Below are 11,495 nucleotides of genomic sequence, written 5' to 3'. Positions count from 1 at the left end.
GTTCCCTCTACTTAATTTATCTATGTTTATGTTACCCAACTTATGTTTGTCAAATGAACACGATTTTTTTTTAATGTTATTTTTATTCTTTTTCTGCCACGTACCTCTTGATTTAACATAATTTTTGTTTAAATGAAAGCTTTATCCACTATATGCATTTGTGTTTCAATAAATTCAATAAATATGATAAAATGTACAATAAATCCAGATAAAATTAATAACAGAATAAAAAAAGCTATGGTAAACTGAAAGTACTACTTCTTAAATAAATCAAAGCATTTTAGCACCCTAATATTGAATATTTTTAAGTAAGGCAATAAGAAGAAACATTTCTTGTAACAATTTTTTCAATAGTACACAACAATACATACAGATTACAAATATACATGAGACATGTTACAGACATAGCTCATTTGTTTGAAATGCATTTGTTAAAGTATAATACAACCCCGTATAAAAGCAAAATCTGAAACTAAAAATCTAATACTTCATAAGACCCCCCCCCCCCCCAAAAAAAAACAATTGTTACACAATAAGAACAATAACAGCATAACTAATTTAATAAAAAATACATTCTACATTTATTTAAGAAAGGTTTTCTTTGAAAGTGTGTTGAATTTTAAAGTTCCACCATTATACTCCTCAAATAAATACTTCAAGGGATCATTCACCCAAAAAAAATATATATATATATATATTTTTCACCTTCAAGTTGTTTCAAACCTATTAACATTTCTGTCTACATTTCTAGTACTACTAAATATGCCCAAACCATGCTAATACTCCAATAATATTTAACTAAAGTCAAGCATGTTTGACAATTTTTTTTAAGGTTTTCTGAACCAGAGACTCAACTATTTTCTGCAGTTCTCCAGCTGTGATCCTTGGAGAGCCACTCAAACTCCCCTTCTCACTGTGCATTAGGACGATGTAGACACAAATCCTCTTCCAGGCAGTTTCATAACATTTTATGTTGCTCTAGCTCTTTTCTTAAAGTCACTTCACTAATTTGTGAAGTTCAATTATCTTATGCTGCACATCAGAAATATATTCTTTGGTTTTTCTCATTTGGATGGATGGTTAAGGGAATTTGGGTTTTGTTTTCCCTCCTCTTTATATTTCTGTGAAACAGGATACCATAGTTGGATAATTTCATGTTTATAATCACACTGGAGTGCTCAAAATTGTGAATATGAATGCAAATAAACTTCAGAGATACATTAAATTAAATTAAATTAACTTTATGCATTTAGCAGATGCTTTTATCCAAAGCGACTTACCGTGCATTCAGGCTATCAATTTTGACCTATCATGTATCATATTACTCATAAGAATTTATTGGGGTGCCAATAATTGTGTCCCAACGAGTATTTGAGAAAAAAATATATTTCATAATGATATTTCCCCCCATTTTAAATTCTTATTATCCAATGAAAGGATCTATTTTTGTGAATTTTTTAAAATAAAAGATCAAAAGGGTTAACAATGCAGATTAATTTTCACAGCCATCTTTGATCATATTTATCAAGGGTGACAATATTTTTGCACAGTGGACTCTCTCCAGTCGAGCTGTTAATGATCAGTGGGGGGTAGTCAACAGAATTTCTCCTGAAGTCCATCACAACCTTCTTTGTCTTCCTCACATTGATGGACAGTTTGTTAGTGCAACACCATTCAGCCAGCTGTGCAACTTCCTCTCTGTAGTGTGTTTCATCGCTGTTGCTGATAAGACCCATCACCGTTGTGTCATCCGCAAACATGATGTGGTTGGAGCTAAACTTGGCAGTGCAGTCGTGGGTCAGCATCATGAAGAGCAGTGGGCTGAGCAGACAGCCTTGTGGAGCACCTGTGCTCATTGTGGTAGTGCTTGAGGTGTTGTGGACGACACAGACTGATTGAGGTCTTCCAGTTAGATAGTACAGGATCCAATTACAGAGGGAGATATTTAGGGCTGAAGTGAATGAACAGCATTCTGACATAGGAGTCTTTATTTTCTAGGTGGGTAAGAGCCAGGTGTAGGGTGGAGGAAATTGCATCGTCTGTAGAGCCGTTTGGACGGTATGCAAACTGGAGCAGATCGAGTGTGTTGGGGAGGCTGGTTTTTATGTTGTGCATGACTAACCTCTCAAAGCACTTCATCACGATTGGAGTCAGTGCTATGGAACGGTAGTCATTTAAACAGGACACAGGTGACTTCTTTGGTACTGGTGTGATGGTTGTGGATTTGAAACATGTGGGGACAACTGCCTGGCTCAGCGACATTTTGAAGATATCTGTTAGGACATCTGTCAGCTGTGCAGTACAGTCTTTCAGTACATGGCCAGGTATGTCAACAGGACCTGCAGCCCTGCGTGGGTTAATCCTAGATAGGGTCTTCCTAACATCGACTGGAGACAGACAGAGCACCTGGTCGTTGGGAGGTGTGGGCAGTTTTTGTGCTGGTGTGTCAATCTGCATGTCAAACTGTGAATAAAAGTGGTTGAGTGCATCCCGGAGGGATGTGTCATCATCACAAGCCTGTGGTGGGGTCTTGAAGTCTGTGATGGTCTGAATCGCCTGAACGTCGACACTTCACAAACATAAACTCCACCAGTGATTAACTGTTTTTTGCAACTACCACAGCATTATTACACGACTCTTTGTTGTCATACACACACAATCCACCTCAGCGAGCCGTACCAGACAGTTTGTAATCAATAGCAGGCAAATTCACAAGTCTGAGAAGATGTTGTTCAGCCATGTTTCAGCAATCCCTTGTCTCATGTTGTATAGACAGACTGAGTTGAATGAAGTCCAGTTTATTTTCCAGAGAGCGAACTTTTGAGAGCATGAGTGATGGAATTGCTGGTCTAATGGGGTTATCCCTTAGCCTAGCTCATGTGCCTCCATGCTTGCCGCTCTTCTGTCCTCTCTCGCACCACCATCATTGCCGCTTTGTGCGGGTACCATCAGTAGGCGAGGCCGCGGTCTCAAGGTTTGGCTTCAGCATCAGACAGAGGGCCCTTAGCTTCTCAGTAGTCTCCGCCGAAAGCTGTGGTTTGTTCACACTGGCTATTTTCCAAAAGGCTCTGTCAATCATAGATGTGTTTCTGAGTGTTTATCTGATGATTTTGCGATAAGGTGAGACTGTTCGAAGATGAGAAAACGAGACTAACAGACATAAAAACACAGTTTTGGGGACCCGGAGTAGACGCTGTGTCCGACTGCGCAACCATCTTGGAATTATCTATATATATATATTTGAGAGTGGTTCCACATGTAATACGCATTTCGAATGCAAAGATGTCAGCCAATCACAACAGTTGTCGTTTACTCTGAGTCTCACAGCAAACACGCCCCTTCAAACAGAGCATTCAAGCCAGAGGGCTAATATCAGGATATCAAAATGCTTTTTATTTCTAAATTTTAAATGTAAAAATCATACTAACAATATAAGTACACCTAAGGAAACATTAAAAAGCATTTAAAGGAAAGGAAATAATCCATGTCATGGGACCTTTAAGTACCTTAAAAATCCCCCGAGATAAAGACAGGAAGAAACAATAGGAATTTGCATTGATCATGTTATCACCTCTTGAGACAAAAGGCATTTTGCATGAAAGACACTGGGAAATGGCACACCCTCTACAGTGAGCAAAATATCTCTTAACTCTTAGGATCTTTATCACCTTTTAGTCTACTTCTTGTAAAATTGAGACCATTGAACCAGTCGCCCTGAGACAATTCAAATAACACCAAACATGACTGTAAATAGCACTTGCATTCATGTAGAACATTATATTCTGCTATTGACCATTCTGAGTAAGCTGGGTGAAGGGAAGGATGGGTGAGGGGAAGGAAGGGGATGAGGAGGAACCAGTGCATGAGAGATGATTTTACTGCATTTTCTCTCAGTGAGGTATGGGAACAGATGTCTATATGTTAATGCACTGTGTGTCTATTGTATGTCTCATAAGATCAAAGTGTCCGAGGTAATTCTTACAAACACAACATTTATCAGTTATTTTGATTTTAAATCCAAACATTGTTACTTAAAATGCTTTTTCAACATTGATTCTTCTTTTTACACAGTACAGTAATACAATATTTCATAAATGATTCAGTGCTTTTTACTTTTGCACTTTAATTTTTTTTTTATTTTAGATTTATTATATATTAAGTTGCTTAAAAACATTTAAACTCCTTTTCTTATGTTATCACAAACATTCTAAATTAAAACTTGCCATTGACGGAAACATCAACTCTTCTGCCATTTCTTTTGCATTTAAATCTTTATTACAAGCTATCCTGCGGTTCATAAAGAACTTTAATTAAGAACTTTAAAATGATTGCCTTGTTTATGTAAAAGTGCTCTTTTCCTTTAAACCTAGCCAAAAAAAAGTAGTATTAATAATAGTAACATTTACATTTGTGCATTTAACAGACGCTAACATTTTTTTTTAATACCAGTATGTGTGTTCCCTAGGAATCGAACCCACAACCTTTTGCGCTGCTAAAGCAATGCTCCACCTCTGAGCCACAGGAACAACAATAGCCTACCTGTTGGCTGTGAAACACAGTAGGCTTTAATTACATTTAATTATGGTGTAATTACTGTAATGATAAATTCAAGGATTCAAGAGCAAATATAACGTGACTTTATTGAGAGAAGATCAGATGTAGGAAGCACTCTGGTGTGAGCCCTTGTCAGCACAGGACTGCTGAGGACATCCCGATCCATCTGGAGAAGAGGCAAGGAAGATGATGCAGGAAATGCAGGTCAAGGCAGTCAGAGGCATGGCTAGTTGGCTGAAGTTGCGAATTAAGCTCCGATAGAAATTGGCAAAACCCAGAAACTGCTGTAGGGACTTATGGGAATCTGGACTTGGCCGATCTATCACAGCCTTAACCTTGTCAGGATCCATATGCACTCCCTCAGAAGAGATGATGAAACCTAGAAAATAAACAGATTGTGCATGAAAAATGCATTTCTCCGCCTTGACAAAAAGCCCATTCTCTAGCAACCTCTGAAGCACTCGTCTGACGTGTTGAATGTTGAACACGTCATTGACGAGTGCCTGAAAACCACCGGGGAGTTGGATAGCCTGAAGGGCATTACCAAATATTCAACGTGGCCCCTGGGGGTATTGAACGTGGTTTTCCATTCACCCCCCTTCCTGATGCGAACCAAATGATATGCATTATGCAAGTCCAGTTTCGTGAAGACAGATGCTCCCTGCAACCTCTCGAAAGATGAAGACATCAACTGCAAAGGATAGGTATTCTTTACTGTGATCTTGTTCAACTCTCGGTAATCAATACAAGGTCGCAGGGAACCATCCTTCTTTTCTAGAAAAAAGAACCCCACACCCGCTGGAGAATAGGAAGGACAGATGAATCCGGATGCTAGAGAATCAGAAAGATATTTCTCATTGGCCTCCCTTTCAGGAACTGAAAGTGAGTAAAGTTTGCCTCTAGGTAGAGACTTACCTGGGAGTAACTCTATAGCACAGTCATAGGGACGATGCAGAGGTAGAGAAGCAGAACATGATTCTTAAGAGAAGTGATGGGTATCCTGAGTTTTTAAGCTAAAGTGTAGTCCATGAAATTAACGTCCGCTCCTGAGTCCAGAAGTGCTTGACAATGGTATGACCTGGTTGTCCAAAGCAGTCTCACCGGAAGGAAAGTGGAGGATGAGGTCTTGCCCATGGAGATCCTGCCCGACAGTAACCTCTTGTTTACTGCCGAGCTATTTCTTTTACCGGGCAGGTGTTCAAGAGGTGTCCCGCTCCACTGCAGTAAAGGCAAAGTCCCCTTGCCTCCTCCCGGGACAGCTGAGCCCTACCCACCTGCATGGGCTCGTGATCGAAAATGAGAAGCAAGGTCGTTCTGGTCCACTGTTCTAATCGATGTAAGCGAGTATCCACCTTCAGTGCTAGATCAATGAGTCAGTCAAGCTTCTTAGGCAGTTCCAGGGTGAAGATCTCCTTTTGGATGCAGTCAGCCAACCCATGCAGGAATATGTCCCACTGCACCTCCTCGTTCCAGTAGCACTCGGCAGCCAGGGTACGGAAGTCAATCGAGTAATCCGATACAGACCAAGTTCCTTGGCGAAGGTCATTGAGTTGACGGGCTGCCACCCGTCCTGCCACTGCTCGATTGAATACTCATTTCATTTCATCAGAGAGTGCCTGGAACGAGGAACAGCACTGATGTTGGTTCTCCCATACCACCGTTCCCCACAAAGCCGCTCGTCCTGAAAGCAGGGTCAGTACGAAGGGTACGCTGATCCGTTGCAGCTGGCGCACTGATCGGAGTCAGCTGGCAAGCAGATCAGCAGCCGTGAATAGCGACCACGCCCCATCAGACACTCACAACATGAAATGAGAAAAGAGACAGCGAATCCACCAACCGTGACAATTGCTACATTTTTGTGTCAATGCATGTTCATATTTACCACAAAAAATGAGCTGTTATTTTATAATAATGTAATAGACTTAGAGTCAGAAGAGCTTGAATAGTTGAATAGTTTTGAATAGTTTAAACACTGGCAAGAACTAAAAAGAAAAAATGCAATTTATAAAATTTTGTGACGATGTGACACTGTCTCGATAGTGCAAGTAACAATTCCTGTGTCAACTGTCCAGCATTCTGCTCACTTATAGAGCAGACGCGATGTGATTTGAAGCCTACAAAAAACACTACAAAGAGTAACTTGTATTTCTTTAATTAATTTAATAATGACTGTAAAAATACATAAGTAGCCTATTATTTTTATAGCCTACACTCCCAATATGTACAAAACATTTTTATTTGTAGAAATAGGGTGCATTTTCTGCATTCAGTTTCTATGAATATCTTCCTGAAACGAGTCACTAAATGAATGAAAATGACCTGAGAAATAAATTGTATCTAAAGAAAGCTCGAAGTGTCTATTATTAAATGAAGTCATGTCGAAAAATATTTTTTCTGATAAAATAATCCATATGAAACCAATGCTGTCATAGATCGAGCCTCTGTGGCTCTCTCCGATCACCAAAGGACACAGTCACCTGAGTATTGAATTCCATGAACTACATATCCCATCAGCACAGTACCTAGGTCTAATCACCTGCACAGGTGTTTCCACTTTACCCCTCTATATAAACTGCTTCCGGACTCTTACACATTGCAAATACTTATCTCAGCTAACATTTCCAAGTGTTTATCTATCTTTTTGATTTCCTGGTGTCTGACCTTGTTTATTGACTCCTGATTCTTCGTCTGCCGCCTGCCCCGACCTCTGCCAGTATTGTTTCTGATTCTGGATTTCCTGTTACATACTTGACGCTGTTGTCTAATTTCTGCCTGTCTGACCTTCCGCAAAAAAAAACTGCAAATGGATCCGAACGTCTCTGACTCTGCATCACAAACGCGAGGTACAGTCTTTCCTGTCTGCGCATTTCGGGCTATAAGATAATCATCTAAGCAAAACCAGGCTTGTGATGCACGAACATGTAAATATCCACATCACCTCCATATATGAAGAAAGATTCAAGTTCATCTCGACTACTTTTCTTTTTTGGAAGAAGACGTGCTGTGAGGAATAAGACTTGAATTGTGATGCCGACGCAGCTTAATGCAGCAGATGATCTCATTCTAATGAGTCATTTATTTTTTACTTACATTAGTGTTACTGTGACATACAGGGGCGTCATGCATTCATGATTTTTGAGGGGGCACATTTGGGGGGGGGGGGGGGGGGTCGGGAGTATAAGTCATTCTACGAAAGCACTGTATAACTGATATAGGCTTATTTTTTTATTATTTTTTTTCCTTTTTATTCAAAACAATTCCAAACATGCTTTATATATCAGGAAATATCTCGTTTCTCAAATATGTGTAGGTAAACACGTTTTGCACCTTTATAGATTGTTATTTGATCAATATATGGAAATGTAGTGTAATCTATTTACTACACATAAAAACCTGACTTTTTACTTAAGTGTCATATCATGCCATAAAATATTTTTAATACGACTGAATTTGCATTTAATGTAAATTTTAATAACAATATTGTAAGATACTTATTTTAACACTTTCATTTTACAGAGAGTAAAGAACATTTACATTATCAAAAAACATTTTCATTCAGTCTAGCCAGAGTTCAGGCACTCTCAAAAACTCCCATTAAAATCACTGAAGCACTTTACATTATGAAACGAATATCTTACTTACATTCGTACGCACATCTGCACTTTTTGTTGTTTCTGATGAGAGAATTCGCTAAATAATTCAGTCAGCGAGCAAGTGAACAAAACACCGCGTTTCAGTGATGACTCTTCTGGACGTCTCTCATTGGCCATTGCATCCATAAGCGCAACAGAATAGTTTCTGATTGGTTATCATGTAGCGTTGTACGAACGCGTCTGTCTCTGGCTCAGCGCCAGCCAGCAAACGCAGATTTGAATTTAGCAGCTGATGCTGTGCACTGAACGATCTAATCACACCGCTGTGATTGTATCAAATATATAAAAAATATTATTCTGCAATTTTTTTTTTTTTCGTTTGGAAGCTGCATTTAAAATCCACTTGGCTCAGAAATCTGAGGGGGCACGTGCCCCCTCACTTTGAATGGGCACGACGCCTCTGGTGACATAAACTTGTATACATTCACTTGTTGAAATTTTCCCAAACTATAATGCCAGACTAAAATATGTCAAATGCAACATATTGAAATATGATTCATACGAATTGAAATACAAACTTTTATTGCATCTAAATGTTGTAAGTCTGCATTTTAGCTCATATTCTCCAGTGATTTATTGTAGGGCATACTGACGCGCAAGACATTATTTTTACTTCATAATTTTTAACACTGCATTTTAACTTAAGTAATGTAATTTTATTGGCATAAGTAACTGTAATCAAACTGCATAAATTTAAAATGTAACACATTACTGCATTACCAGGAAAAGTAATTAGATTACAGTAATGTGTTACTGTGTAACACATTATGCCCACTCTGATTGCTGCTGTATTGAGAATGTATGCAGAGAGCAGCTTACGAATTCCTCTCATATTAAAGGAATTTTAATATTAATATCTCAATTCCAGTCCAAGAACCCACCACAATCATTGCTCAAACTTAAACAAACAATGCACTACTCGAGTTTTGTCAATGCAGAGAGTAGAGTAATTGTCATTCATTCCTTGTATGGTGTAAAACACAATTGCCCTTTATATTTTGATGCAGAACAGCAACCGAGTAAATGTTGTCATCTTTGTTGTATAAAGACTGTACAAATGCAACTTCTCTTCAGCAACACTTCTAAAAGTGATTAGCACATACTGCAGGCACATACTGGTATAAACATAGATCTTTTGGTACATTATGGGTCACATTCATTGTTAGTCATTGTTTTTAAAAACCTCCTTTTTTCATAGGGCACACTACAACAAATTTCAAACCTTCAAGTTATTAGCAAATTGGTTGGTTTATATGAAATAGTATGCATAACAAAAAGAGAGCTTCTCTGAAGGGTACAAATAGTTCATTAATTTTATTTAACAATTTGCAACATCCTAAAAACAATATGACCTGCATAGAACATATATTATATTAACATTAAACATTGACCTGCATAGAAAAGTTATTATATTATATAAACAAAAAACATATGCATAAAAACATCATAAAATAATGTCAGATTTTTGAACTGTTAGTAATGATCGACCATAAATAGCTTTGTACCTTAAAAATGCCTCCATACATTTGATTGCTATATCATCTACTTCTGGATCAAACTTGTTAGCCAAAAGATGGTGTTGCTGCACAATCCATTTCAAGTCTCCAGCTCCATAGACACAAACTGCCCGTCTATGTATCCCAGTGCATGGTGGGTAGGGAGCTCCACTGTTTAGATCTCCTTCAAGGTAGCTCCACTTCACCAGACGAGCAATCGCGTTCATGTCCGATTGTTGGTATTTGATGTTTGGAGGATTGGATCCTGGTACTGAAGGCATCCGCTGTAACGTTGCCCACATGTGCTCATCTGGACTGTATGTGTCTTTCTCCCATTCCATGAAGTTTTGAATCTCTTTGCTTTTGAAGATGTGCTCCACAAACTCTCTTGAAACCACAAAGTAAGCATTTCCTGAGAACATGGGGCTCTTTATTGGTGGAGGTAACTTTTTTACATCTGTCCGAGTCACAACGTTCGTAACATTGTGATGATACTGCCAGCGCCAATGTTTGCCCTTTACATCCTCGGACTCCAAACTGTTCTTTCCATTCAGGTGTTTTAGAGACTGGACCATTTCTGCATTGGTTTTAATGGGGAAATCCGTACCACAGGTGTTGAGCAGATACTTCCACTGGACAGGTGACTTGAGCAGATCTTGCATGCAGTTGATGTCCGCTTGAACTCGAGACCAGGAGGCATAAATCACACTCTCCAGTTTGCTGGCCACAAATACATTGGTCAGGCAGGATGCAATGGCTCTTACTGCTTGTTTAAAGATCTCAGGAGACTTCTGGTCCACGTGAACACAGTAAACATTGTGAGGAGTGTAAATGGCTGTCAGGAGCCTTTCAAACATCTCAATCTTCTCATGGATCACCATGGAGTAAGCAATGGGGAAATCTTTCTCCTCTTTACTGAGAGAAACAGTCAGAAATCCTCTGTCTCTGATGTAGGATGGACAATCCTTGGTTGCGTCGAGATAGAATGACTCTGATAGCTGGGTTTTTCTTTTTTTAGAGGCCAGGAGTTTCCTGAAAGCCTCCTTGTCCACTCCATCCATGTCTCCTTGGAAAAAAGCAGAACAAGCTTGTAATTCTCCAGCATCTTGCTTTAGTAAGTTATTGAAGACCAGCTCTTCCTTATGAGGGCAATTTATCCCTTGTTCTTGATAGTTCAGCATGATGACAAACATGGTTATACTCACAGAAAGGATGGAGATTATTTTCATTATCCTCTGATTGTTAATTCCCATGTTGAGTTCTTTAAGATTATAGCCTGCCAAAAACAAGTACCTGGAGAAGAAACCTGTGTCAGTAAGGTATGAAACAGCCTCTTTTGTTAAAATACCAGAAGAATGTGGCAGGAACTGAAAGAGAGAGAGTCATGAACAGAAGGGAAGGGCTGACTATAATAATTATACACAGTAGAGGTGTGGCTTTTTTCTTTCTAGAGGGTTTGATTTTCTGTATACCTTTGTATACAAAAAAGGTAAAAACAAGAAAATCACACCTTCTTGGACATTTCAATAAATCCTGAAAACCTTGATTAGCTGGATCGGGTGTTTGATTAGGGTTGGAGCTGAACTGTGCAGAGCTGTGGCCCTCCAGGAATTGAGTTTGAGACTAATGCTTTAAAGTATGTGTTGACTTTGTATTGAAGGTTAGAACCTTTTGCCACTCTCTTATGTCACTCTGTTTGCAGTTTATTAGCATTTCTGCATAATACATTTTTTTTTATTTCTACATCAAATATGGGGACGCAAAAACTTTAATTAAATTAGCTAATTTACTT

The 11,495-nt window shown here is 38.8% G+C and overlaps 1 protein-coding gene across 1 annotated transcript; it reads right to left on the bottom strand.

Moving 5' to 3' along the window:
• Nucleotides 1–9,540: 9,540 nt before the first annotated feature.
• On the bottom strand, nt 9,541–11,027 carry LOC132133401 (beta-1,3-galactosyl-O-glycosyl-glycoprotein beta-1,6-N-acetylglucosaminyltransferase 3-like). The gene has a single exon (XM_059546199.1). The coding sequence runs from the start codon at nt 10,954–10,956 to the stop codon at nt 9,652–9,654; it is 1,305 nt and encodes a 434-aa protein (XP_059402182.1). The 5' UTR covers nt 10,957–11,027; the 3' UTR covers nt 9,541–9,651.
• Between the last annotated feature and the right edge of the window lie 468 nt (nt 11,028–11,495).

The sequence above is a fragment of the Carassius carassius genome, chromosome 50 (assembly GCF_963082965.1).
Source record: "Carassius carassius chromosome 50, fCarCar2.1, whole genome shotgun sequence".
NCBI lineage: Eukaryota > Metazoa > Chordata > Actinopteri > Cypriniformes > Cyprinidae > Carassius > Carassius carassius.
This window is presented reverse-complemented; position numbering and strand designations above follow the sequence as displayed.